Source organism: Hippocampus guttulatus, chromosome 12 (genome assembly GCF_054856545.1).
Source record: "Hippocampus guttulatus isolate MCC_2025c chromosome 12, RoL_Hgut_1.0, whole genome shotgun sequence".
Lineage (NCBI taxonomy): Eukaryota > Metazoa > Chordata > Actinopteri > Syngnathiformes > Syngnathidae > Hippocampus > Hippocampus guttulatus.
The window spans coordinates 41,097-64,942 of NC_141272.1; the positions used below are offsets into that span (position 1 = coordinate 41,097).

The 23,846-nt window shown below is 61.8% G+C and overlaps 4 protein-coding genes across 11 annotated transcripts; 2 read left to right on the forward strand and 2 right to left on the reverse strand.

The window, feature by feature from the left end:
• Nucleotides 1–3: 3 nt before the first annotated feature.
• On the reverse strand, nucleotides 4–2,244 carry spcs2 (signal peptidase complex subunit 2). Its single transcript, XM_086126317.1, has 5 exons — nucleotides 2,125–2,244; nucleotides 1,160–1,243; nucleotides 890–1,050; nucleotides 282–416; nucleotides 4–204 (listed from the first exon to the last, which is right to left on the reverse strand). The coding sequence occupies exons 1-5, from the start codon at nucleotides 2,242–2,244 to the stop codon at nucleotides 18–20; spliced, it is 687 nt and encodes a 228-aa protein (XP_085982443.1). The 3' UTR covers nucleotides 4–17.
• A 900-nt stretch (nucleotides 2,245–3,144) lies between these two features.
• On the reverse strand, nucleotides 3,145–8,430 carry rnf169 (ring finger protein 169). 3 transcript variants are annotated; one of them, XM_086126301.1, is made up of 7 exons: nucleotides 7,491–8,428; nucleotides 6,048–6,151; nucleotides 5,893–5,979; nucleotides 5,703–5,771; nucleotides 5,268–5,368; nucleotides 5,116–5,200; nucleotides 3,145–5,044 (listed from the first exon to the last, which is right to left on the reverse strand). In XM_086126301.1, exons 1-7 carry the CDS (start codon nucleotides 7,825–7,827, stop codon nucleotides 4,091–4,093), a joined length of 1,737 nt encoding a protein of 578 aa, XP_085982427.1. In that variant the 5' UTR covers nucleotides 7,828–8,428; the 3' UTR covers nucleotides 3,145–4,090. The 3 variants fall into 3 exon arrangements, with proteins under 3 accessions (XP_085982427.1, XP_085982428.1, XP_085982426.1); XM_086126302.1 differs by lacking the exon at nucleotides 5,703–5,771 and having other exon boundaries at nucleotides 7,491–8,425; XM_086126300.1 differs by having other exon boundaries at nucleotides 4,070–5,044; nucleotides 5,268–5,771; nucleotides 7,491–8,430.
• A 315-nt stretch (nucleotides 8,431–8,745) lies between these two features.
• Nucleotides 8,746–11,058, forward strand: lipt2 (lipoyl(octanoyl) transferase 2). Of its 4 annotated transcripts, none has more exons than XM_086126306.1 (4): nucleotides 8,746–8,882; nucleotides 9,738–10,197; nucleotides 10,284–10,410; nucleotides 10,479–11,058. In XM_086126306.1, exons 2-4 carry the CDS (start codon nucleotides 9,877–9,879, stop codon nucleotides 10,715–10,717), a joined length of 687 nt encoding a protein of 228 aa, XP_085982432.1. In that variant the 5' UTR covers nucleotides 8,746–8,882; nucleotides 9,738–9,876; the 3' UTR covers nucleotides 10,718–11,058. The 4 variants fall into 4 exon arrangements, with proteins under 4 accessions (XP_085982432.1, XP_085982434.1, XP_085982435.1 ...); XM_086126308.1 differs by having other exon boundaries at nucleotides 8,752–8,882; nucleotides 9,728–10,197; XM_086126309.1 differs by having other exon boundaries at nucleotides 8,767–8,882; nucleotides 9,751–10,197.
• A 40-nt stretch (nucleotides 11,059–11,098) lies between these two features.
• On the forward strand, nucleotides 11,099–23,586 carry dgkd (diacylglycerol kinase delta). Of its 3 annotated transcripts, XM_086126292.1 has the most exons (30): nucleotides 11,101–11,407; nucleotides 14,047–14,157; nucleotides 14,238–14,318; nucleotides 14,399–14,503; nucleotides 14,664–14,796; nucleotides 15,301–15,407; nucleotides 15,478–15,603; nucleotides 15,673–15,775; nucleotides 16,577–16,739; nucleotides 16,810–16,918; nucleotides 16,987–17,126; nucleotides 17,202–17,274; nucleotides 17,503–17,597; nucleotides 17,675–17,774; nucleotides 17,882–18,116; nucleotides 18,513–18,632; nucleotides 18,704–18,832; nucleotides 18,920–19,019; nucleotides 19,608–19,718; nucleotides 19,778–19,874; nucleotides 19,960–20,067; nucleotides 20,144–20,257; nucleotides 20,934–21,068; nucleotides 21,131–21,309; nucleotides 21,394–21,505; nucleotides 22,325–22,417; nucleotides 22,607–22,720; nucleotides 22,795–22,912; nucleotides 22,980–23,110; nucleotides 23,186–23,586. In XM_086126292.1, exons 1-30 carry the CDS (start codon nucleotides 11,270–11,272, stop codon nucleotides 23,273–23,275), a joined length of 3,570 nt encoding a protein of 1,189 aa, XP_085982418.1. In that variant the 5' UTR covers nucleotides 11,101–11,269; the 3' UTR covers nucleotides 23,276–23,586. The 3 variants fall into 3 exon arrangements, with proteins under 3 accessions (XP_085982417.1, XP_085982416.1, XP_085982418.1); XM_086126291.1 differs by having other exon boundaries at nucleotides 11,099–11,407; nucleotides 17,202–17,597; XM_086126290.1 differs by having other exon boundaries at nucleotides 11,099–11,407; nucleotides 14,664–15,407; nucleotides 17,202–17,597.
• Nucleotides 23,587–23,846: the final 260 nt, after the last annotated feature.

A 23,846-nucleotide genomic window follows, 5' to 3' on the forward strand; every position in this document is an offset into this window, starting at 1 on the left:
ACGTGCGGGCGGCGCTTTTATTTGCTCTTCTTGTCGGCGGCCAGCGCGTCGTGAAGCGCCGACACGCACTTCTCAAAGCGGTCCATGGCCAGCGTTCCGTTGCGGTCGAAGAAAGCCGCCACGGACGAGGTCGCGTGGCTCTCCAGCCACGTCTTGCGCTTGCCGTCTCCGAAGGCCACCCGCAGCGTGTAGCGGTCGTCGAACCTGCCGGGGGCGAGAACCGGCCGGCGGGGCGTCAGCCGGCGAGGGGGGGGGGGGGGGGGGGGCCGGCGGGCGCTTACCGCTTGAGCGAGGACGAAAGCTGCCACACGTGGTCGGGATCCATCCCGGCCGGGTCCTTCTGGAGGGCCACCAGGAAGATGTTCTTCTCCTTGTACGAGGTGTACAGCGTCAGGACGCCCATCATGATGAAGTACGTGCGGGCCGCCGCCGTCAAGGAGCTCGACGTTTGCGCCGGGAATTGGCCGCCCCATAACTCGCCTTCCCCGACTGAGAAGAGGAGACGCCGCCCGCCCGCCCCCAATCGCGTTTGGGATCCTTCGGGCCGCTCGCTCCCGCGGGCTTCGGCTAGCTCTCCGCGCCGGTGACGGGCGCCGTCTTCGACCCGCTCCGAGACAACTCGCGTACCCCAAGAGGTTGTTTTTTTTGCGCCCGGCGGGATCAACAAATGCGCCGCGCCACACGTGAGGTTGCTCGTCGTCCGACCGAGCGGGTCTCGTTCGCTCGCCTCTCTTTTGATGCCACGTTACCGACTGGATATCGGGAAGCGCGTCTCGTTTTGGTCTTTTCGATACGGCCGGGAGAACTCGGACCGACCGCCGGCACGCGACGAGGCGAGGCGAGCGCCGGACTGCCAAAAGAAAGGGCGAGGACACGATCTGAAGGATATGAGACCACGCAGCAGGCCAGGACGGGTCTGGACTCGGGGAAAGGGCGCAAGTAGTCCCAGACCAGGGCGACCACGGCGAAGACGCACGACACCGTGCAGATGACCAGGCGGCCGTCCACCAGCCCGAAGTTCTCCTCGTAGCCGTACTTCTCCAGCAGCACCTGCGCAAATGCGCCGCGCGAGATGGGCGCGTTTCAAACTTTTGCCGAGCCGAAGCGGCGCCGGGGAAGGTCACGCGGCCGCCGCCTTCTCCAAACTTTGCGCGCCTACCTGCTTGGCCGCATCATCCAGAGAGTTCTTGACGGCGGCGCCGTCCCATTTGTCGATCTTCACCGGCTTCTCGTCGATTCGCCACTGAAACGCAGTGCCGAGACGTCATCGCAAAACCAAGCGTCGCGGCCGCATCACTTGGATGAGATCAAGCATTTTTCAGGAGGGCTTTGAAAACGTTACTGTACACGGGAACTATTTCCAGGACGCTCGATTTGAGTGTGTGTGGGGGGATCATATTGGAGCACGTCGGTATATCTTTTCCTGAAATCGTTCAACTAACCACTACTTTAACAACGGATTCATCTGTCGATTCCTGCTTTGTTGAATCGGAGTAGGGGGAAACAAATCTTCCAACCGACTGTGAAGAAAACGCAAATTGTGCTTTTATGGGGGACTCCGGAAAGCGGAGACGATTTACCGCCGGCTGACTGAAACGGACAATTTCTTCATGAGAACAGTCGTCGATTCATTTAGCACTCGTCTTTGGCCGTTAACGTTCGACCGCCGCCCCGATGAAACCCGATGTTTATTCTTTGCCTTTTGACACGTCATGACAGTCGGCGCCGTTTTAGCGTTTTGCTCTCTTCGCGCGTCTCCTTTCAGTCCACGCGTCGCATTCGGGACGCAGCGACGGTGAGCGCAAAGGGGTCGTTCGCCGTCGAAGCCGCGGCCGCTTTCCGCCCATTGGCGTCCCCGCGTGCGCGCCCTTCATCTTGAAGCGACGCGTTTCTCTTAACTCGTCGCTTTCATCCCAGCGCGGCGCGCGGTCCGCTTTCGGCTCGGCCGGGACGGCGTCGGGGGACTCGCTCGGGCTCCCGCCCTAAACGAGAACTCGTCCGAAGAGCCTTGGTCGAGCGTCGGCGTGTTGGCTCGGCTGCCGCTCGCACGCACTTCCTCGCCGCCTCTGAGCCAAATGCATTCAAGACGAAAGAGCAAAGGGAAAACAAAACCCGACGGCTTACTTTCTCTAGCAGGCCTCTCTTGCCGCCGCGCGTAGCCGCCATTTCGTCTTCGCCCCAAACACGGCAATGATGATCTGGCAGCTGCCGATTGGTGGGAAACATCGACGTCAATGACGACATCACGCCGCGACGCGTACCCCCCCGACCACAATCACGGTCTTCGTATCATACTTTTGCTTTTTCTGACGTGTGTGCATACCTGTCAACTCATATGGTTTAGCCATAGTTCATACGGATTTTGTGGTGAATCTTACGTATATGGCCGTATCGCACAAATCATACGGATTCTGAAAATATCCGGGGGGGGGGGGGGTTCTTCCCCTAACAGGTAGTTCCGTTTGCTTTTGCCCAGAATGGTGCTAGTCTACTCGAATGCTTTCATTTCCGGTAACTTTCCAAAAAGGTAACGAAGGAATACAACTCTGAACACGGTAATGCTACTAAGTAGAATGATCATCATTGAAAATTTCGTGGGTTTTTTTCTGCCGTTATTTTGACATATAAAATGCTTTGGTATGTTATAAGGATTTTTTTGGGTAGTCTATACAGGTTGGCGCTCCGAAAAGTTGACAGGTATATGCGTGTGTCATAGTGGAGTTTCGAGAAAGATTCGGAGATTGCAAACGTGTGTCACTTTTGTCCAAAATCCGGGTCAAATTGGGTTGGGTGAGACAGAACGGCACCACACGAGCGTTTTTGGAACTTGGACGACATCGACTCGCCTGTTGATGACGTCATACAGCCGGAAGCCCGGAGCGGACGGAGTGTCGGAGAGATAGCAAACGAGTACCGGGACATAATTTTTTCCGTGGGGGGGGAAGAACAGAGATCCGACCTGAGTGGATCTCGTTTTAAACGTCGGGAATGAGTTGTTGCCCGGCCCACGACGGCGAGGTGTCATCAACGTTGACCTCCTTTCGCTCGATGAACGCAAAAATAAAAGGCTGCCGCCGCCGTTTTCTTTTTTGTTTGTTTCACTTTTTTATAAAGTCGTCTTGCTCAGTCACGTGCGCGTTCATCCCAAATCTCACCTTTTTTTATTTGGCACTCCAAACTGCGCTACATCGGGCCAAACGCAACTCCTTTCGAAAATGTGCATCATCGTGACAATTCTGAACAGAATCATATTTGTGCTAGAAAATACATGAAAGCTGGCATGCGTCAAGACAAGAAGCCCTTCGGCGGGGGAGACGATCTCGTGGGAACAACCCCCCGCCCAACTCATTTACACTCCGCAGCGACTACGCCGGACAGTATTGACACCAATCGCCATGAAAGTGGATTAACGGGGAAGAAAAAAAGAAATGACGATTCACACCGTAATACTTTGGCTCGGACGAGAACCCCGAGCGCACCGTGCTATTTTGGCTTTGTGTCCTTTCTTCCAGGCGGTGACTCGTCAGCCGGCGCCCGGGCCTCACCGTTGCCCGCATTACAAAAATATGCGTGAGCTGATTTGAAGACTCGGGTGTCAAACTCGGGTCCCGGAGGGCCGCCCTCCGACGGTCGTCATGCCGGTCGTAGGGATGTCAAATACATCGGATGCTGGCGACTTGGATCCGAGACAACTTTGGAAATAGTTGGCTCCGACATTGTTTGCACACAACTTCAAGATTTCAATCGGGGGCGCTTGAAAGAATTGGTTGACTTCACCTTCAGAAATGAGGTGGCATGAAGTTGAAAACGTTGGGCTGCACTCAAGGTCTTGACACGAGTCCAAGCCAAAAGATTTGCTGTGACATTTTGACCTTCCTCCGGTATTTCGATGATTTTTCCCAGCATTTGGAAAACTCAGGCATGGTTGCGCCAGACTGAAATACCGCACGACTGTCGCGTCGTCGAATCATCGGTAGACCAGCGTCAGTGGACCCCCCCCCCCCCCCCCCCGGTCGCCACCCAGATTTGGTTTTATTCTTCAATGGCGAAAACCGTTTTTGTCCCTTTTGGCCCCCCCCCACCACGTCAGCTAGCGGCGCTGGCTGATACGGCAGGAGCGCCGCAGGCCGCGCCTCCTGCGGCCGCGATTGGCCATCCAGGAGCGCAGGAAATACTTGTCGGGGCCGGCGGGGCGGGAGGCGCTCTCGCGGTCAAAGCGTCTCTGCAGCTTGAGCGCCAGCGCCCGGTCTTTTCTCTCCTGGCGCGCGGCGTCGCAGACGCGGGGGTCGGCGGCGGCGTCCCGGCGTTTGGTCTTCCCGCCGCGCTCGGAGGCGGCCGTTTCCTCGCGGGGGCTCGACGAGTCCTTTGGCGCCAGCTTGCACGAGCGGAAGCCGGACCTGCGGGCGCAGGGGGAGAAGGAATGTCTGCGTCCGAACAAGGCCCCGACGCCGGGCCCGGGCCCGGGCCCCGGCTCCGACTGGCAATCGCCGCGGAAGGCCGGCTGGGCGCGGCGGCGCAGGGCGGGCACGCGGATCTTGAGGGCCGGGGCGTCGTCGAAGAGCAGCTTCCTCTTGTTGAAGGGCGGCGCGGCGCCGGCGGCCTCCCGCGTCTCGGCGACGGGGCTGGTCAGCGTGGCCTTGGAGTCCACCTTGAAGCTCTGCCGGTCCAGCTCGATCTGGCGCCAGCGCTGCAGCACGGCGGGGCCGGCCTCGTAGCTGGTGGGCTTGTGCAGGCGCCAGCTGAGGTTCCGGGGCGTGGCCTTGACCACGGCCGGCTCCAGCAGCCGGCCGTCCGCCAGGCGCTTGGGCGGCGTGCAGGGCGAGCACACGATGGGCTTGAAATGGTTGAGCTCCTCCGAGATGCTGTCGTTGCTCTCCGGGCTGACCGAGCGCTCGGGCGGCGCGGCCGAGGGCGCGGCCGAGGGCGCGGGAGGCGCGGCCGCCGAGGCCGGCCGACGCTCGCGGCCGCCGACGGGCGCCGAGGCCGAGCGGCTGTTCTCCGACGACAGGAGGATTCCGGCCGCGAAGCTGTGAGCCGCCCCCGCCTGCAACGACAGCCGGTCCGGTCACGCGGAAGGAACGGCGGGCGGGCGACGCCGAGGCGGGCGGGCCGTACCGTGCGGGCGGGCGCGGAGCCCCCCTTGCTTTTCCCCCGCGCGCCGTCGCCGGCCTCCGTGCAGCTGCGACTCCTCTGCGCGCCGCTGGGGAAGACGAGCACAGGTCAGAGGTCGGGCGGGGGCGGGCCGGGGCGGGCGCGAGAGCGAGCACCTGCCGACGCCCGACGAGGTGCGGCTCCTCCTCACGAACGCCGAGAACCTCCTGATGCGTCTCGACACGGGCTCCTCGTTCTCCGAGTCGGACAGGACGCCCTGCAAGGCAACGCCGCCGCTTCATCCGCGTCCGTCTCAAGGCGACGGTGGCGGCGTCGGATCCCGCCAAAGCCGCGCCCGCCAGCAAATTCCCCTCCGAGACACATTCCCAACTTGCTTCCTCGCGGCATAAATTCCGGTTCAGACGCCGTTCCTGTCCGGGCGGCGCACCGGCGCGACAACACCGAGGCGGAGGTCGCGTCTTCGTTGCCGTTTTGGCGACACTCCAAACCAAATTGTCGTCGGGGGGGGGGGGGGGCAGGCGGCACGCCCGTGCGGGAGCGGAGGGGGGCGCGCGCGCGTCATGTTGGGGGATGTCCCAATCGGGACTCACCTGAGTCTTTGCTTCGAAGTATCCGTCGACGCCGAGTCCCGATGGCATACTCGGGCCACGTAGAAAGAACTGGAGAGCGCGCATCCCATTTTTCTCGAATGAATAAAGAAACCCCCACGGACGGACATGCGCGTCCGACAATCTGCCCGACACCCGTGGTTATTTCTGCAAAAGTCGTTTTTGCACTCACCGACTGTTCCCCGCATTGGAGCGCGCCGCCGTCGTCTTTGGGGAGGCTCCTCCTCCTCGCGTCCTCTCGCCGGTCGCATGCCGACAGCTTGGGCAAAAGGGAAACGTTCACACGCGTGCGCCGGCGCCCGTTGGGAGAAAAGAAACCAGGCTTACTTGTCTCGCCGGACTTTGGATGCGGCTCGCCTTGCGCTTGGCGTTGGCCCCCGATGAGGAGCCTTCCGTCGACTTGTGGACCGTGCTTGGACACACAAACACGTCTGACCATGCAACACCGCACACACACACGCACACGGAGGTGTGTCAGGAACCGTTGTGTCGTTCGCTAATCCCCGACGAGGGACGTTTCGAGGATGGACTCGCTTGGCAAAACCTTGCCCCAAAAGGCCTTTTGGGAAACGGGCTCTCCAAAACAGCTCGGAATGAGAGTCCAAGAGGAGAATTTGATTGGCTCTCAACACATGGCCTCTCCGAGCCGTTTGTCCGGGTTTGGCCGCAACAACGGCCCCGATAAGCTCCTCCGGCCTGCGAATTTCAACCAATTGCAAACGCCCACGCTTGCCCCAAAGGTGGACTGAGCAGTCGGATCGCTCTCGTACGCCACGTGTCAATATTGTCCCCGCGTCGATTTGCAAGAAGGGCTTTGGCTGCTATTTGAAGTGCGCATCGCAGCTCTTTCCAAACGACTCCGAAAGAGGATCGCGGCAGCCCAAGCTGGGCAGCGCTCGTCCAATCTCCGGCACAACTTGCCCAGTTGAGAGTTGAAATACGCCCCTCAAACTTGTTTCCGATTCCGACGAGAGCTTTTTCCGCAGCGTCCGGATTCTCACGCCCATGTTTCGGCCACGCGGCTTGTGACGTTCCTACTCGGCGTCGCCGTCGCCGTCGCCGTCGCGGCTGATATTTTCGGTGGCGACTTCATCGACGACAAATGTCATGGATCGATTCCTTCGTGTGGATTCAAAAAGCATCCGCGGTGTTCTTCATTGGATTCTCGCCGAGTGCCAAATCTAACTTGAAATCACTCGACTGCCGTCTGCAAACGCTTGACTTATTAGATTTCTTTTTTTCAAGGTGGGACCCGGCTTTGCATTTACGTTCAGTTCATACTTACTTTCTGACATCTTTGTGTGTGTGTCGAGTGAGCTTTCTAACGAGAGCAACCTTTTGTTAAAAACAAAAGGACAGAGATGAACAGAGTCAGAACCATTAAGTCGGGCTCAAAAGAATAAAAATAAAAACCTGCCCACCGCCCCACCCTGCTTTTGCATGAAGACCTTGGTCAGAAATTCACATTGTCGCCTCTTCGCCGCTTGGATCATTTTCTTGATATTTGTCACAGATGGAATGTGTCCGATTTGTGCTGCTCTCACCTAAATCAACTCCTCTTTGCAATTTTCCTCCCCCATCTCGACCGTCGAGTGGCTCGGGAGAACTTGTCAGCAAGGCCGGAGTGAGTTTGAATCAAGAGTTAAGAACCGCTCCGACTGAGGAGGAGTTCGGGTCTCAACAAGTCCAAGCGAGTGTCAACATGGCGGACGAGCAAGCGAGCGAACCTGCCGACGAGTCAGGCGGAGTCAACCGGCGTCCGACGCTCACCTGAGCGACGAGTGCGGGGATCCGCCGCGTCCCCGACCACCGCCGTCCCGCCTCCGCCGCCGCCGCCGCCGCCGCCTCTTCGCTTGGCCTCCGCGCCGCGGCGCCCCCGGGCCGAGCGGGAGCGACCGCTCGCCGACGAGCGCGCGTGCTCGCGGCCGACGAACGCCGACGCGGGTCCGAGTCCCAGAGACGAGCGGGCAGCCGCCGCCGCCGCCGCCTTTCCGGAACGTCGGCCAGTCCCCGCGGCCGCCATCTTCCCGGTGACTGAGCGCTCCTGCCGAGCGTTCCCGTTCAAAACAAACCCCGCCCTTCCACTACCGCTTCCAACTCGCAACATTCATTTCAAAAACACTTCTGTTATGACCTTCATTCCACGATTTTATTTCGAATCACCCCGGCGTCTCTTTGTATCATCTTTAGGATGATTTAACGACTAGATCGTCTCTTTTGTTTTCTTGTCAAATGTGCTTTTTCAATAAAGATTGTTGTCCACGCAAAAGCCTCGACCTCAACATGGCGGCACCTTCACAATAAAAGTGAATCTTAGTACGGAACCCCTAAACCGGGCGTGACCAACTCCGGTCCTCGAGGGCCGGTATCCTGGATACGTTGATGTCTCCGTGCCGCAGCGCATCCGATTCTAACCATCAGATAACCAACAAGGTGTACAGGATAACGATGATGAACATCTGAATCAGGTGCGTTGCATCCGGGAGAGATGCTAAACGGGCAGGATACCGGCCCTCGGACCGGAATTTCCCATCTCCGCCCGAAATGAACATAGTCCTGAAAAAAAAAAACAAGATTAGGGTGGAAAAGAAATTCTTCATTTTTTTCCTTTTCGTCCCCTTCAGGCCTTCCGAGTTGCGTTCGTTTAAACGTTTTACTGATGCATGCACTTCAGCATGAAGGTTTGAACTTTATCTTGAAATTTTTTTAACCGGATGTGAAGGCACTCTTCGTCTGAAACGGAACATTTGTTCTTTTTAACGCTCAAAAATCGGTGTACATTTCTATAAATGCCGTATTTAATAAAACCTTTTAAGAGTTAAACGGAATCGAAACACATCTGCAAAATGTCACAAATGCACTGTTTGGGACGGGCGCGTTACACAGTCTCTGACCACTTGGTGTCGCGCGTGAACCGTTAAGCGTTTTTTAATACATGCCACCGGAGAATAAAAGGAAGAATAGTTCAAACGAGGAAGACGAAGAAGAAGAAGACGAAGAGGAAGAAGAAGAAGAAGAAGAAGAAGAAGAAGAAGAAGAAGAAGGCGAAGAAGAAGAAGATGAAGAAGAAGAAGAAGATAATGACGATGATGATGTTGACGAAGACGATGACGGCGGCGCCCTCTTCAAGTCGTCCGATGAATTTCATTTGACAAATTGGAGGTAGAAACACTCACTAAAACGCTTCCAACATAAACGTCACATTTATTATATGATATGGGGAAATGAATAAAGACGGAGATCAATTGTGTTTGGCCGCTTCGGTGGCCGGTTGCGTTTTGTTGGTCGGACGAGAGGTCGCGCTTGCTTTCCTGTCAACAGGAGGCAGTGTTGTCTCGCCTTGCCGACGACTTGATTTGCAGAATCAACGAGTCTCGTCCCAGCGGTCTTCGGGCAGCAGGCGGGGTCAACCCCGAACTGGTCGCCAGCCAATCGCGGGGCTCACACAGACGAACCGCAATTCGGGCTCCCCGTCGCACCTCGGGACAATTTCGAGCAGGGTCGAGTGTCGCGGTCCAGGTGTTTGGAGGTTGGATTTTGGCGGGTGTATTTGCACGGCTAGAATGAGGAACGAGGCTCTCCCGAAAATTCTCTCCTTTTCTTGGTCCTCCGGAATCCCAAATGAAACCATTTTCCCATTTGAAAATGAAGTCCTTTGAGTCGCCCGGGAACGTTCCTTTGAAACTTGGCCAAATGATGCCGCGCGGGACCACGTCGTTGCGCTTTCAGCGACGTGCGTTTCAAATTGTTGAAGAAACAAAAAAAAAACCAAACAAACAATGAATCGGTCGCGATTGGTCGTATTTCAAATGTACCCAGACGGTGACGTTGTGCGTCACTTTGCGCGGTTTCATCTGCCGTTGCGAGGCAAACGGCAGAACGGCGAATGGTCGAGACCGATCGGTCCAAGTTCAGCCCGCCCGTCGACACGAAACCTCCGATTCCTGCCGAGCGTTTTTCTTTGCGCTTCCTCAAAAGAAAGCCGGCTTTTATTTTGAAACTCACAGACATCTGCAGCCCTTTCTCACAGACGTGGCCCAAAGCGGGAACGAAGCGTTCCGCGCGTCCCGTTTTCCAGCCGAGCGACGGACACGGGCGGAGCATTCGGCGGTTAGTCGGGACAGAAGAGCGCGCCGGGCTTTGCGGTTTGGCGGCCATGCCGACGCAGGGGCCCCGCCCGCTGGTGGAGGTGGTGCGCCTGGGCCTGCTGCCCTACGGGGAAGCTCTGCGCGTGCAGGAGGCCTACGTCAGGCGGTGCCGGGCGGGCGCCGGCGCGTCCCACGCCCTGCTGCTGTGCCAGCACCCGCCCGTCTACACCACCGGCATCCGGCAGAAGGGGCGCCCCCCCGCCGAGCTGGAGCGCCTGCGCCTGCTGGGGGCGCAGGTCCACAACGCCGACCGAGGAGGGCTGATCACCTTCCACGGCCCCGGACAGCTGCTTTGCTACCCGGTCCTGCACCTGGCCGCTTTCAAGAAGGTCCGTCCGCTCGCCGCGTCGGCGTTTTTTTCCTTTGGGCTAAGAGCACAAACGCGCTCGGCCGTCATCATCTTCTTCTCGCGCAGAGCGTCCGCTGGTACGTGTCGCAGCTGGAGCGGACGGCCATTTCGGCGTGCGCCGGCTTGGGCGTGGAGGCGTCCGCGACCCCCCACACCGGCGTTTGGGTCGGAGACAACAAGATCTGCGCCATCGGTAACGTCGGCCCCGGCGAACTCGGACGGGGGGCGCCCCCGCCGTTGACTTGCCGCGTGCGCTTTTAGGCATCCGCTGCTCCCGCTACGTGACGTCGCACGGCCTGGCCCTGAACTGCGACACCGACTTGGCGTGGTTCCGCCACATCGTCCCGTGCGGCCTGGAGGGCAAAGGCGCGACCTCGCTGAGCGCCGAGCGGGGTCGCCGCGTGGCCGTGGACGAGGCCGTCCCGCACGTGCTGCGCGCCTTCGCCCGCCACTTCCGCTGCCGGCTGCTCGGCGACGGCCTCTCGGAGGCCCGCGCCTGAAGCCCGAGGCGGGGCCGGAGGGCGGCCGACGCCGTCAAATTGGGCGATTCCAACTTGGTCAAAGGCCCCTTTTCTCGGCCGCTCGTCCTCATCGGGGAGGCCGCCAAAGTCGCGGCGCGGCGCTAAACGGCGCACCGGTGGCCGCTCACTGTCGGGGCTGAGGGGAGACAAACGAGCGACCGGTCACGGGTCCACGCCAAAAAGGCCGCATGAGAAAGGAGGCCAAACCAAACCAAACCAACACGCTCACCTCAACTCGCTTTGCTGAAAGCAGATGGCCTTGATTTGCTCCGACTCTGTCCGCGCGTGTCGACAATAAAAGCGCACCTTTCAAAATAAAAGCCTTTCCTTCGACTCGACGGTGACTGTTGGGGCCGGTCAGGGACAAGAAAAAGGCAAAGGGGGTCGGGGGCCGGCCCGGCGCGGCGCGCGACTCCTTCTCGGCCGCCGGGGGGCGCACCCTCACTCTCCCGTTCCGGGTGGTCCGCAGCACGCAGGCCGGCAGGACCCTCCGGACGGGGGAGACGAGGGAGACGCGGAGGAAGGCTCGGGATGGCGGCGGAGGGAGCGGGGGACTTTTTCGGCGCTCGCTGCCCGGACGAGTCGTCGGACAGCGAACCGGAGCAGGAACCGGGCACCCCGCAAAAACTCATCCGGAAAGTGTCCACTTCCGGTCAGATCCGCAGCAAGGTGAGCGCCGCTCGAGACCAACGGAAACCCCGAACGTCAACATCTGCGACCACGTCGCCGAGCGTTTGCGGCAGCGGCAACAACAACGACGACGCGTCCGATTGTGCGCGAGCGCGACTCGACGTGGTTCTTGCCAACCGCGCACGCTTCCACTTCCCTTCCCGTCCCGTCACGTCGCACTTGTTGCAAAAAGAATTCAAGTGGTCTTTGAATCGCTCGCGCGAATGGGCAAGCGTTGCTTTTGTTGGAGCCGAATGCATTTCCACTTCCTTCGTTTGGGTTGCGACGCGTGCGCGCAAACTCGACCCGAGCGAGTTCGCAAATCCCGACGCCCATATTTGATCGAGCGCCTCGATTGGCGCCCACACCCCCCCCCCCACCCCCCATCGAGCTCTCGTGGCCGCGACGTCGTCCGCGCGACGCGAAAGCGTCGCCAAAGCCGCCGAGTTTGCCGGCCGGAGGCCCGAAGCGCGGCCTCGCCCTTTCCTGCTCCGCTCGGCCGGCGCTCGAAGGCGCCCGCCCGGGGGAGCGCCTCGCGGCCGGCCCCTTGAACCGTCCTCGCGCTCGGAGGAAAGAAAGCAAGCAAGCCGACTGAAGCGACCGCGACGAGGCCTTCGAAGACGTCCGCAAAGTGTGCGAGCTCCAAAGCGGCGTCGGCGCGGTCTGACGCCAAAAGAGAGCAAATTATCCGCTTCGGAACTGGGCCGTACATTGTCCGAGTGAAAAATGTCCCCGTCAACAATACTGAGGAGAAGCACCGAAGTGCACGCGAAGAAGCAACATTCAACTCGATGGGCCACCGTACGCTCGAGCTTCGGCACCTGTCGATTGCGCGCCCCCCCCCCCCCCCCCCCCCGCATATACACATAAATATAGATTCTCTCTCTTTTTGGGAGGGGGGCGTTTTTGGTGGAAAACATTTATTGGCGGTCTTGAGATTTTTGGGAGGTTTCTTTTTCTTTTTTTTTGTCTCCAATAGCCGTCCGTTTTCCACAGATTGTCGCTCTTCGCCCCTGCCGGTCAAGCACGACGCCTCGTACCGATGTCCAAAAACGTTTCATCGTGGAACAGCGTGAAAACTAAAACGCATCTCAAACAACAATCAACATTCCAATATCTTTTACAAAACGTGAAACAAATAAGCACAAAATGACATACAGTGTGCACCTTGGGAAATCCGAAGTAGATCCAATGACCTCACGCTATCGTTTCTCTCTCTCAAGTCGTCTTCTCGATCTTTGTAATTCCTCGCTAGCCGCGGCACGTGACCCGGAAGGGATTCTGAACAAACGTCCCAAAGAACATATTAGGAGGATTTCAAGAAAAAACAAATGTGAAAGTTCACATGGAAATATAAAGCACTTTTACAAAACAACAAGCCGACATAAATGAGATTTTTGTTGTCACGGCAACCAATTCACTCAATCCCGGCGCCAGCTACGCTATCTCCGTCACGTTGCGAGGTGGCGGCGGAGCCCAAAAAGCAGGCGGGAGGGAGGAGCGGGGTGGACTTGAAGAAGTGGATTGAGAAAACGCAGAAAACTCAATCCTAAACAAAGTCACCAAAATAAAAGGAATCCAAAGTAACAAAAACTCTCAATACCAAAAACAGGGCTGAAGCTGAAACATAACAATCAACTAAACATGACTGAAACAAACCTGACAGCAGCAAAAAGCAACGACGACCCGACACCGAGCGCTCGGGCCGGGAGTCCTTTTCAAGCCCTAATGACCTCACGACCAACAGGTGTGCGGCTGCCGGGGGAGCCCCACAGCGCCACCTGTTGGTCACAAACCCAATCGTGACGATCTCTGCCGAATAGTATCGCATTTATGTCACCGTTCACTGCCGCCCAGACGAAAAGTTAGCGCTTGATCGAGCGCACGTACAGAACGCACGTGCGCTCGCGGTCGGCTCTCGGGTCGGGCCCGTCCGACGAATCGGGCCGCCATCGAGCCCCTCTTAAGTCCCGACAACACTTCGGAATCAGAATCATCTTTATCATTTGTCTCCGGTATAACGCGCCGCATTCGTATCATCGTAAACGAGGACGTGGCAAATAAGTTAAGGAAGTCGAGTTGAGGGTTTTCCAACAACGCGTCCTTCCGGATGAGTTGAACCGAACAACCGAGAGGAATTTTCATGTGGCGGCGCTCGCCGATAGCGAGTCGCCATCGCACGAGTCGGAGCGATGCATCCAATTGCAACGAAGACCATGACGGCCCGTCGCCGACAAAGGCCTTTCTTTGCGATGCCGGTCGATGATTTGCGCGTCGCTCGCGCCAAGCACGACCGAGGACGTCGACCCGGCCGCCGGATTTTCCGCGGGTCGGTCCGTTTGTTTTGCCCGACGTACCGGCGGCCGGCGTCCGCCCGGCCGAGACCCGCTCCGTCAAAGGAAAGCAAAAGGCCGCCGCGGCGCCGACAAACCCGACCGCGGCGGCGTCTCGGGAGAGAACGGAGTCGTCCCCCCCCCCCCCCCCCCCGAGTGGGCAAACGGCACCGGGTCACGCAATCGCGCATCGGGGAAAACCTCGGGCCCGTCGGCGCCGTTTTGCAAAGGGCGAGCGCCGGCCGGCCGAGGAAGCGCTCGCGGGGAGCGCCGGCCGCTGACCCGCGCGGCGCCGTGCCGTCTCAGACCGTCTTGAAGGAAGGAGACTTGATGAAGCAGACCAGCTCGTTCCAGCGGTGGAGGAGACGATACTTCAAGCTGAGGGGAAGGACGCTTTACTACGCGCAGAACGCCAAGGTGAGCGCGCGCACGCTCGCCGCGGCCTTCCCGGCCCGCGCGGCCCTCCGTCACCGTGCGCCGGGCTTGTCGCCCCGCAGTCCATCATCTTCGACGAAGTGGACTTGACGGACGCCAGCGTGGCCGAGTCCAGCACCAAGAACGTCAACAACAGCTTCACGGTAAATGCCGGCCGCCCGACCGAATCCGAAGCCCCGACGAGAAGGGCGGGAGGAAAGTCCTGATCCGGGTGCGCGCGCAGGTGATCACGCCGTGCCGACGTCTGATCCTGTGCGCGGACAACCGCAAGGAAATGGAGGAATGGATCTCGGCCCTGCGCGGCGTCCGGAACCGCCAAAACTACGAGGTCAGCGCCCCGCCCGGGACGGACTCCGAAAGCGGCCCGACGGCTCTCTTTGCTCAAAGCCACGCGCTTCCTTCACGCCGCGCGGCGACTCCGACCGCGTTCGGGCTTTCTCTCGGCGATCGGCGTCGGCCTTTTTCCCGACCGCGTGTGCTTGTCGCAGTCGACGCAGTACAGCGCGGAGCACTTCAGCGGAATGCACAACTGGTACGCGTGCTCGCACGCCCGGCCCACCTACTGCAACGTGTGCCGAGAGGCTTTGTCGGGAGTCACCTCGCGCGGCCTCTCCTGCGAAGGTAGGTCGGCCGCCGCACCCGACGCCGCCCCCAACGCCCCCGCGCCAAACCGTCACGCGGCCTGGCAAAATCTTGGGAGGCGGACGCACTTTTTGTCCCCGAGGACCGCCGCGGCCCATTCGGAGCGGAGGCGAGCGCTTCGGGGCTCCGCCATGAGGGTCTTTCCGTCCGAGCGAGGTGAGCCCGGGCCGCCGCCCTCGAAGGGAAAAAGCCCCGAGCGGCGAGCGAAGGCGCCGGCGATCGTCGCCGCGTCCCGGCGCCTCAGGGTGGGACTCGCCGCCGTCTCCCGAGCCGACTCGGACGGAAACGCGCTCCAGCCGGAGCCCGACTCGCGCGCTTCAAGCCGGCGGTCGAGGAGGCCGGCGTCAGGCCGCTCGCTGGCCGGGGAGCGAATCGGGCGAGACGCTCGCCGGACGAGCGAGCGCGTCCGCGTCCCAAGATTTGGAGAGCGGCGACGCCGACGCCAGCGAACGCTGACGCGCCGACGCGCCGACGTGCGCGCAGTGTGTAAGTTCAAGGCTCACAAGCGCTGCGCCGTCCGAGCCACCGACAACTGCAAGTGGACCACGCTGGCGTCCGTCGGGAGGGACATCGCGGAGGACGAGGACGGGGTGAGCCCGCCGCGGCGCGCCCGCGACCCCCCCACCCGCGTGACCGAGCCCCCCGCCGTGCGCCCGGCAGGTGTGGATGCCCCACCAGTGGCTGGAGGGCAACCTGCCCGTGTCGGCCAAGTGCGGCGCCTGCGACAAGACCTGCGGCAGCGTCTTGCGGCTGCAAGACTGGCGATGTCTGTGGTGCAAGGCCGTGGTGAGGAGGCGGCGCCGAGGCCGGCCGGCCCGCCCTCGGCGCGCCTGACGCGCCGGCCCTCTCGTTCAGGTGCACTCGGGCTGCCGGGAGCATCTGTCCGTCAAGTGTCCGCTGGGCCAGTGCAAAGTGTCCGTCATCCCGCCCACGGCCCTCAACAGCATCGACTCGGACGGTGAGAGCCGTCGCGTGGCCTCGGGGGACGGGGCTCCTCGTCCGCCCCGTCGGCTTTCTCGAGTTGCGCAAATGTTGCCTTTTCGCTGGTTTTTTTTCCCCCCCGCAAACGTCCTCCTTCTCGCGGGCGCGCCGTCATCTCGGAGGACGAGTCGCGCTCGGCCGTTCGCGATTCGGACGCCGGCGCGGGATTCTTCTTTTTGACACGCAAACGAAGCCAAACGGGCTGCCGTCCGTTTTCTACCGCCCGCCCGGGGTCGGGTCGCGGGGGCTGCGGCCTTCGGGTTGCGGGCTGCCATTTTCTTTCTTTTTCTCTCCCGTTGCGCTCCCCTCCGAGAGGTTTTTAGATCCACTGCGATGAATCCATCCGCGGATGAATCAAACATTTTCATTTCCGGGCCAAACATTTGACCTTTTGACCAGGCGCGCCGTCGCGTCGGTTGAGGTTTACGTGACAAGTCCAAGAGACGCGAACGTTCCGTCTCACCCGAAACCTCGTCGCGCTTGCGATTTAAGAAGACGCGCCATCTTCCCTTGGGGGGTGAGAAGTCGGATATTTAGCCGTCGAAGCAAAACCGCGCACCCGCGACATCGCGGCGAGAAGCTCGGGAAAGACGCGCGCCGGACGGAACGGAGTCCGAGGACGTCCTTTCCTGCGGCGCGAGAGATGAAGACGGCGTCTGCGTTTCATCGGCGAGGGCCATCGGGGCTCATTTGAAAAACGGCTCGGGCCCGAAGCGCAACCGAAGGTTCGTCGCCGCATCCGACCGTGTCGTCCCCCCCCCCACCCCCCCCCCCTCAGGCTTCTGGAAAGCGTCGTGTCCTCCGTCCTGCACCAGTCCGCTCCTGGTCTTCGTCAACTCCAAGAGCGGAGACAACCAGGGCGTCAAGTTCCTGCGGCGCTTCAAGCAGCTGCTCAACCCGGCGCAGGTTTTCGACCTGATGAACGGCGGACCGCACTTGGGGTGAGGCGCCCGCCGGCCGGGCCTCGGCGAATGCGGCCGCCGGCTAAGCCCCCCCGCCGCTTCTCGCCAGGTTGCGTCTCTTCCAGAAGTTTGACACCTTCAGGATCCTGGTGTGCGGAGGCGACGGCAGCGTGGGCTGGGTTCTGTCCGAGATCGACGCGCTGACGCTGCACAAACAGGTGAGGACGGCCGCCGGTCGGGCGCGTCCTCGGCTCACGCCGCCGCCGTCTCCGTGGCGTCCCCGCAGTGCCAGCTGGGGGTCCTGCCTCTGGGAACCGGCAACGACCTGGCCCGGGTTTTGGGCTGGGGGTCCGCCTGCGACGACGACGCCCAGCTGCCTCAAATCCTGGAGAAACTGGAGCGGGCCGGCACCAAGATGCTGGACAGGTGACGGGCGGGGCGGGCCGCGGCCCTCCGGGAGCCGCTCCGGCGTCGCCGACGTCCTCGTGGTTGCCGTTGCAGGTGGAGCGTCATGGTGTACGAGAGCAAGTTCCCGCGGCGACACTCCGCCTCCGGCGCGGCCGAGGACTCGGAGGTGACGCCTTGCCGCCGTCTTTGCCGCACGTTTAGCCACCCGCCCCCATTTTTGCGAGCGACGAGACGAGAGGCGCTTCCGACGGCCCCGGGAGAAAAAAAACCCCAAATCCAAGCGGCGGCGGGGAAGCATCATCCCCTTTTCCAAGCGGCCGCCGAAGCGGACTCCCGCCGCGACGGGTCGGAAAGGCGCCCGAGCGAACGCCTCCCCTCTGCGGCGTGTGTCCAGGTGCAGCAGATTCTGACCTACGAGGACTCGGTCGCCGTTCACCTTTCCAAGATTCTGACGTCGGACCAGCACGCCGTGGTCATTTCCTCCGCCAGGTAGGCCGGCTCGCTCTTCCTTCCCTTTGTGCTGCCGGGTGGCCGGTTTTGACGCGTTGCGCCCGCGCGCCGCCCAGAGTTCTGTGCGAGACGGTGAAGGACTTTGTGGCGCGGGTGGGGAAGGCCTACGAGAAGAACGCGGAGCCATCGCGGGAGTCCGACGCCATGGCCAAGAAGGTAGGGGAGTCGGCCGCTTCCGGCGGGACGGCGCCGACGCGCCGTTGACGTTGCGACGCGCCGTTGACGTTGCGACGCGCCGTTGACGTTGCCCCCCCCCCCCCCAGTGCGGCCTGCTGAAGGAAAAGCTGGACCTGCTCCTGCGGACGCTGACGCAGGAGTCGGAGGCGTCCCGCCGGGCCGGCTCCCCCCCCCCGGCCTCGGCGCCGCCCCTCCTGCGCGGGCCCGAGGCCGCCCCCCGCTCGCCGGCGGCGGCCGTCTTCCGGCCCCGCGAGCAGCTCATGCTTCGAGCCAACAGTTTGAAGAAGGTCATCCGGCAGATCATCGAACACGCCGAGAAAGGTCAGCTCCTCGCCTGCGCTTTGCGTCCGAGCGACGGAATCCTCGAGCTTTTTCCGGTATTCCTTAGCGGCACCGGCCGGCCCGCCGTGCTTGCGGCGCTCGCGCTTGAAGTCGAGCGCAAGAGTCGGCCGTCCGACAAAAGAAAGCAGCAAAAACGCGCAGGCGGCCACGTGACGCCCGTCACCGCGTTCCGCGGTTAGCTAACGGGAGGCGAGCTAATGCATGCAAACTGCAGGAGTCGCGAGCGTCGCCACTGCAGCTGAGTAGGTGCAAAAAAGCCCTCCAAGATTCCAAAGCGGGCCCTAATTGTTCCCCCCCCCGTGGAACGTGCCATGGCCGCAGCTTCCCCTTCTTCCGGTCGGCCTCCTTTGAAAAGGAAACGCTCTTCTTTTGCAGCCGTGGACGAGCAGAACGCGCAGACGGCGTCCATGTTCTCCGCGGGGGGGGCCCAGGCGGACGACGAGGACGACGAGGAGACGGCGGCGGACGGCGCCGAACGGCGGCCGGCCGGCCGAGGTGCGTCTTTCGCCCCGTCCGAATTCCTTCGCCGCCGTTCGCATCCGTGAGATCTGCGTGCGCGCGCGCAGACGGCGAGACGCCTCGCGAGAGGCCGATGAGTAGAGGCGGCCTGTCGCCGGGCGGCTCCGTATCGCTTCCGGGCCACGCGGCGAGTCGGGACGGCGTGCCCGCGCACAACGCCAAGATCCTTTACCCTGGTAGGATGCTCTGCTCTGCTCTGCTCTACCCCCGCCCCCCCCCCCCCCCCCGCCCCCCTCCTTGATTTCTTGGCCGCGCTTGTGCAGGTCTGCGGGCGAGCGTGTCGTCGTCCCTGTCTCACGGTTGCATCATCGGTCGACTGCTGCTCAACGCCGAGTCGCTGACGTCGTGCGACCCCGACAGCATGTAAGACGCCTTTGCGTGCGCCGCGATCAAAACGGCTCCGGGTGTGAGCGGCCCCAATTTTGCCAGATACCTCGTGGCCTCTGTTGCTTTGCCACGGAAGGCTCCGGCGGCTTGGGGACGATCCCGGCCGAGGTCGATGCTAAAAGTCAACGGGCCGCCGCCGCCCGTCCGACTCCGGCGTTGAATACGGGAGCCCGGCAAAAGCGCGCAAAGGCTCGGCCGCTCGCGTCGACGCGCCGAGTCGCGATGCCAAAAGCGGCGCCGCGATCGTACGGCCATCCGGCCCAACGACCGTCGGGACGAAATCTCAGCAAGAGCCACCGCGCGAGGGAGCCCGCCGGTGACCGCGTAGCCGTTTTTGCGCCGCCCCCGGGTGGCCGGCCGCAACGCGACACCCGCCGTCTTTGATCGGGACGTCGTCCCGGCTGCGGGCCCGTGACAAATCCTGCGGCGGCCTACTTTTGGGGGCTTTGTTTGTTTTCGGAGGGGCCGCCGGAACAGACAAAAGGGCATCCCGCTCCGAGTTAGGAGCGAGGTCACGGAAGGGAACGGGGCTCTCTTTCTCTTTCTCTTTCTGCGTGGGCGCAGGGAGCGCTACACCGAGAAGTGCGTGATGAACAATTACTTCGGCATCGGTCTGGACGCCAAAATTTCTCTGGACTTCAACAACAAGCGAGACGAGCATCCCGAGAAGTGCAGGTGAGAACCGACGGCGGGCGGTCCGGCGACGGCGCGTGACGCGTGCCGCGCCCGTGCAGGAGTCGCACCAAGAACATGATGTGGTACGGCGTTCTGGGAACCAAAGAGCTGCTGCACAGAACCTACAAGAACCTGGAGCAGCGAGTTCTGCTGGAGGTGAGAGCCGACCGACGGGGCCGCCGGGTCCGGGCTTCCCGCGCCGCGCCGCGCCATCCTCGCTGTCCTCTCCGCGTGCGCGCAGTGCGACGGGCGCGCCATCCCCCTCCCCAGCCTGCAGGGCATCGCCGTCTTGAACATTCCCAGTTACGCCGGAGGGACCAACTTCTGGGGAGGAACCAAAGAAGACGACGTGAGGCGGCGGCGCCGAACCTGCCCGTCTCCCGCCCGTCGCTCGCTCGCTCACCTCCGCGCGCGCGTGTCCGCAGACCTTCGCCGCTCCGTCCTTCGATGACAAGATCCTGGAGGTGGTGGCCGTGTTCGGGAGCATGCAGATGGCCGTCTCCAGGGTCATCAACCTGCAGCACCACCGCATCGCCCAGGTAGGCGCCCGCGCCTCGGCGGGCTCTCGTCTCCCGTCGGACATCCGGGCGACCCGAGCCCCTCGTGCGGCGGCGCATGCGAATGACCGTTTCCTTTCCTTCGCGGCCGCTTTCTGGCACGACCTCGGCCGGAATCCCTCCGAGCTGCGGGCGTGAGCCGCGGCGCACTCGTCTCGGCGATTCCCTCTCGCTCCTCGGTTCGCGCCCCAGATGGATCGACACGGCATCGCCGCTTCGACAGACTCCTTCTCGCACTGGCGGCGAACGACACGCCGCGGGAAACGCGGGGCTCGCTCCGCCGCGCTCGGGAAGCGTCGCGTGGTGGCGGTGGAGCCCAAAAAGCAGGCGGGAGGGAGGAGCGGGGTGGACTTGAAGAAGTGGATTGAGAAAACAACATCCAAAAACAATCGTAGTCCAAAGTAGCAACTGAAGCTAAAACGGCGCCACCTGTCGGTCCCAAACCCAATCACGACAGGAAGTGGCCAGCCCCCGAAACCAGGCTCTTAAAGAAACGTCGGAGGCGAGCGTCTGACTTTTCGCAAGCGACGCGCTCTCCGCCGTCGACGGCGAGAGCGGACGAGGCGGGGCCGTCGTTATCCGAGCGACGTACCGTATGAGAAACGCCGACCGCGATTCATCCACGAATGCAAAGTCTCCGGCTCTCTCGTCACGTCAGTGTCGCACGGTGAAGATCGCCATCCTGGGGGACGAGGGCGTCCCGGTGCAGGTGGACGGCGAGGCCTGGATCCAGCCTCCGGGCTGCATCAAGATCCTGCACAAGAACCGCAGCCAGACGCTGACCAGGGACCGCGTGAGTGGCCGGTCGCGTTCCCGGCTCGCGGGCGAGCGCGTGGTGAGCCTTCTCCGTCGCAGGCCTTCGAGAGCGCGCTCAAGTCGTGGGAGGACAAACAAAAGGGCGGCGAATTTCCCCGGGACGCGGCCGGCCCCCCGGCCCTCCCCGCCCCCCTCGGCGGCCATCCCGACGTCCTCTCGGAGGAAGAGGCGGCGCTCGTGCGGGACTTGGCGCGGGCGGCCCGAGCGCTCATCGGCAGGCGAGCGGCCGCCCGCTTTCCTCCCTTTTGGCCGTTCGCTCGGCGCGCCGACTCACGTTTTTTTCCTTCGATTTTGTGCGTCAGCATCTGTCAGCTGGCGGAATGTCACCGCAGTCTGGAACAGGAACTGGCTCACGCCGTCAACGCCAGCTCCAAGTCCATGGAGCGCGTCTACGCGCAGTCCGGCGCCACGGGGGTACGAAAGAACGCGCGCCCGCGCGCTACGACAAACCGATGGCGCATCGGCGTTGTCGTCGTCGCGCTTCTTAACCGCGCCGAACGGCTGGATTTTTATCGCGCTGCTACGAATGGAAACGATTTTCAGTGCCGAATGCGACTGCATTTCGCCAACTAAACGTAGCTCCAACGGTGGCGCGGATTTTCATTGCCCGTCGATGATCTTCGATTCGTTCCAGAAATCAAATCAAATACGAATTATTTCTGTCCCTGCACCGAGTGCTTCAAAATGATGATTCCCTTCCCGGTTCGGCTGGAGACGTCCTTCCGCAAAAGGGGCAAAAACACGATCATTGTTTTGCAAAGTCAAAGCATGGAGCCGTGAGTTTTCTGCCAAGCGAAGGCCTCGGACACGATAGTTTCACGCGTGTTTCGAAATCAGCCTCGCTTTTCTTGGCCAAGAGCGTGTTCGCCGCGACGACAGCCCAAAAATTGAAAAAAAAAAAATGACCGTCGTCGTCTAATCGAGTGGGAACGTCGTTCTGAGCAAAGATGAGGTCCGCGCGGTCCGCTTCCTCTTTCAACTTCTTCATCGCTTTTTGGATTTATTTCAATCGGGAAAACGTCGTCTTTTGCCACGCCAAATTCGATGCGTCAACCGGAGGAAATCTGGCGGGCGAGGGCACAAAGGCACGCGCGGGCCCCGTCGAGCCCAGCCGCGGTGCCGTCCCTTCCGGGACCGGCAAACGCTTCCCAATTCTCGCGGCCCTCCGACTTCAATCGCCGGCCGGTCCGAACGGGCGTAAAAGCCCCACGCGGCGGTGTCCTTTGCGTTCAGGCGGCGAGCTGCGGCGCCGTGGTGGCCATGGTGAAGGACGTGAAAGCGTTGCTCAGCGAGACGGAGCTGCTCCTGGCGGGGAAGATGTCCATGGTAAGGCAAAGGCTCACCTTCACGCGGCCGCCGTCCCGCCGTTTTCCGGCTCTCCCGGCCGCGACGCGCCCGACGATTCGAATCGGGCGCGTTGCTCCCGGGAGAGCCGGAAAAGGGGCGGGACGGCGGCCCGCGGGGACCCACTTTGGACACCCCTGCGGCTTAACGCCAAGTCCGAGTCTCGGGCAGGTGTTGGACGTGGCCCAGCGGGAGCAGCTGAACGGCGCGCTCGACTGCGCGCGCCGGCGCCTGCGCGGCCTCCCGGACGTTCCCCGGCTCGCCCCCGAGCCGCCGGACCGACAGGTACCCGCCCCCCTCGAGTCCTCTCGCCGCCCGGCTCTCGTGACCGCCGGGCGGCGCCGCGCTTTTGTGTCCAGGATCCCCTGGCCCGCTCGGCCAAGCCCGGGCGCGGCGCCAAGTTCCGACTGGTGCCCAAGTTTAAGAAGGAGAGAAACAACAAAGCCGAAGAGACGCGCGGCTGCCTCGCCCTGCCAGGTAATTCCCCCCGAGCCCTCCTCGGGACGGCGGCGTCGCTGAGCGCCCGGCTCCCCGTTTGTCCCAGTTGAGCGGTGGGGCACGGAGGAGGTCGGGGCCTGGTTGGACTTCCTGTGCCTGCCCGAGTACAAGGACACCTTCGGCCGGCACGACGTGCGAGGCGGCGAACTGCTGCACCTGGAGAGGCGAGACCTCAAGGTAGCGCGCCCCCGCCGCCGCCGTCGTCGTCCCAAGACGCGAGGAGCCCGACGCGCGTGTGGGACTTGTGCGCAGGACCTGGGCGTCGGCAAGGTGGGCCACGTGAAGAGAATCCTTCGGGGCATCCGAGAGTTGAGCCGCAACAGCAGCGCCAGCGAGGCCTGAGCGGCCGAGGCCCCGCCCCCAGGTGACTCTTTGCCCTCCCGGAGCGTCCGGTCAACCGGCGTCCTCGCGAGCCGCGGCCCGGTGCGGCGCCGGGTCACCCCTGTGCCTTGTCGTGTGACCAGTGAGCATCCATTTCTATTTATTGACGTTCACGCGGTTCTTTCTTTGGATTTCGGCTTTCCTCTTTGATTTGGGGTGCCAACTTGGTGCCAAAATCAATCAAGCACCCCCCCCCCCTCCCCCAAGAAGAAATCTGTGTATTTTGATTGAGAAGCATTTTGCGCTCGTGTTATTAAAAGTCATTTCTCGCCTCCCAGCTTTGGTTATTTTTCACCCCCCCCCCCCATGGAACATTTCTCAAGGACGGCGCTTTTGAGTTTCGAGGTAGGGGCACCTTCGAAAACGGAGCAGCGTGATGAGCACCGCGGAACGAGAGCGGTCGGGCGCACGCTCGATGGTGTGCGCTTCCATAGCGCCGGAGCAAGCCCAAAAGGCACCCGAGGCGGCAAATGAGGCTCGGGATACCGGGGCGGGTTCATTCGCGAGAGGGGGCTGCGCTTTCCTTTGCTCC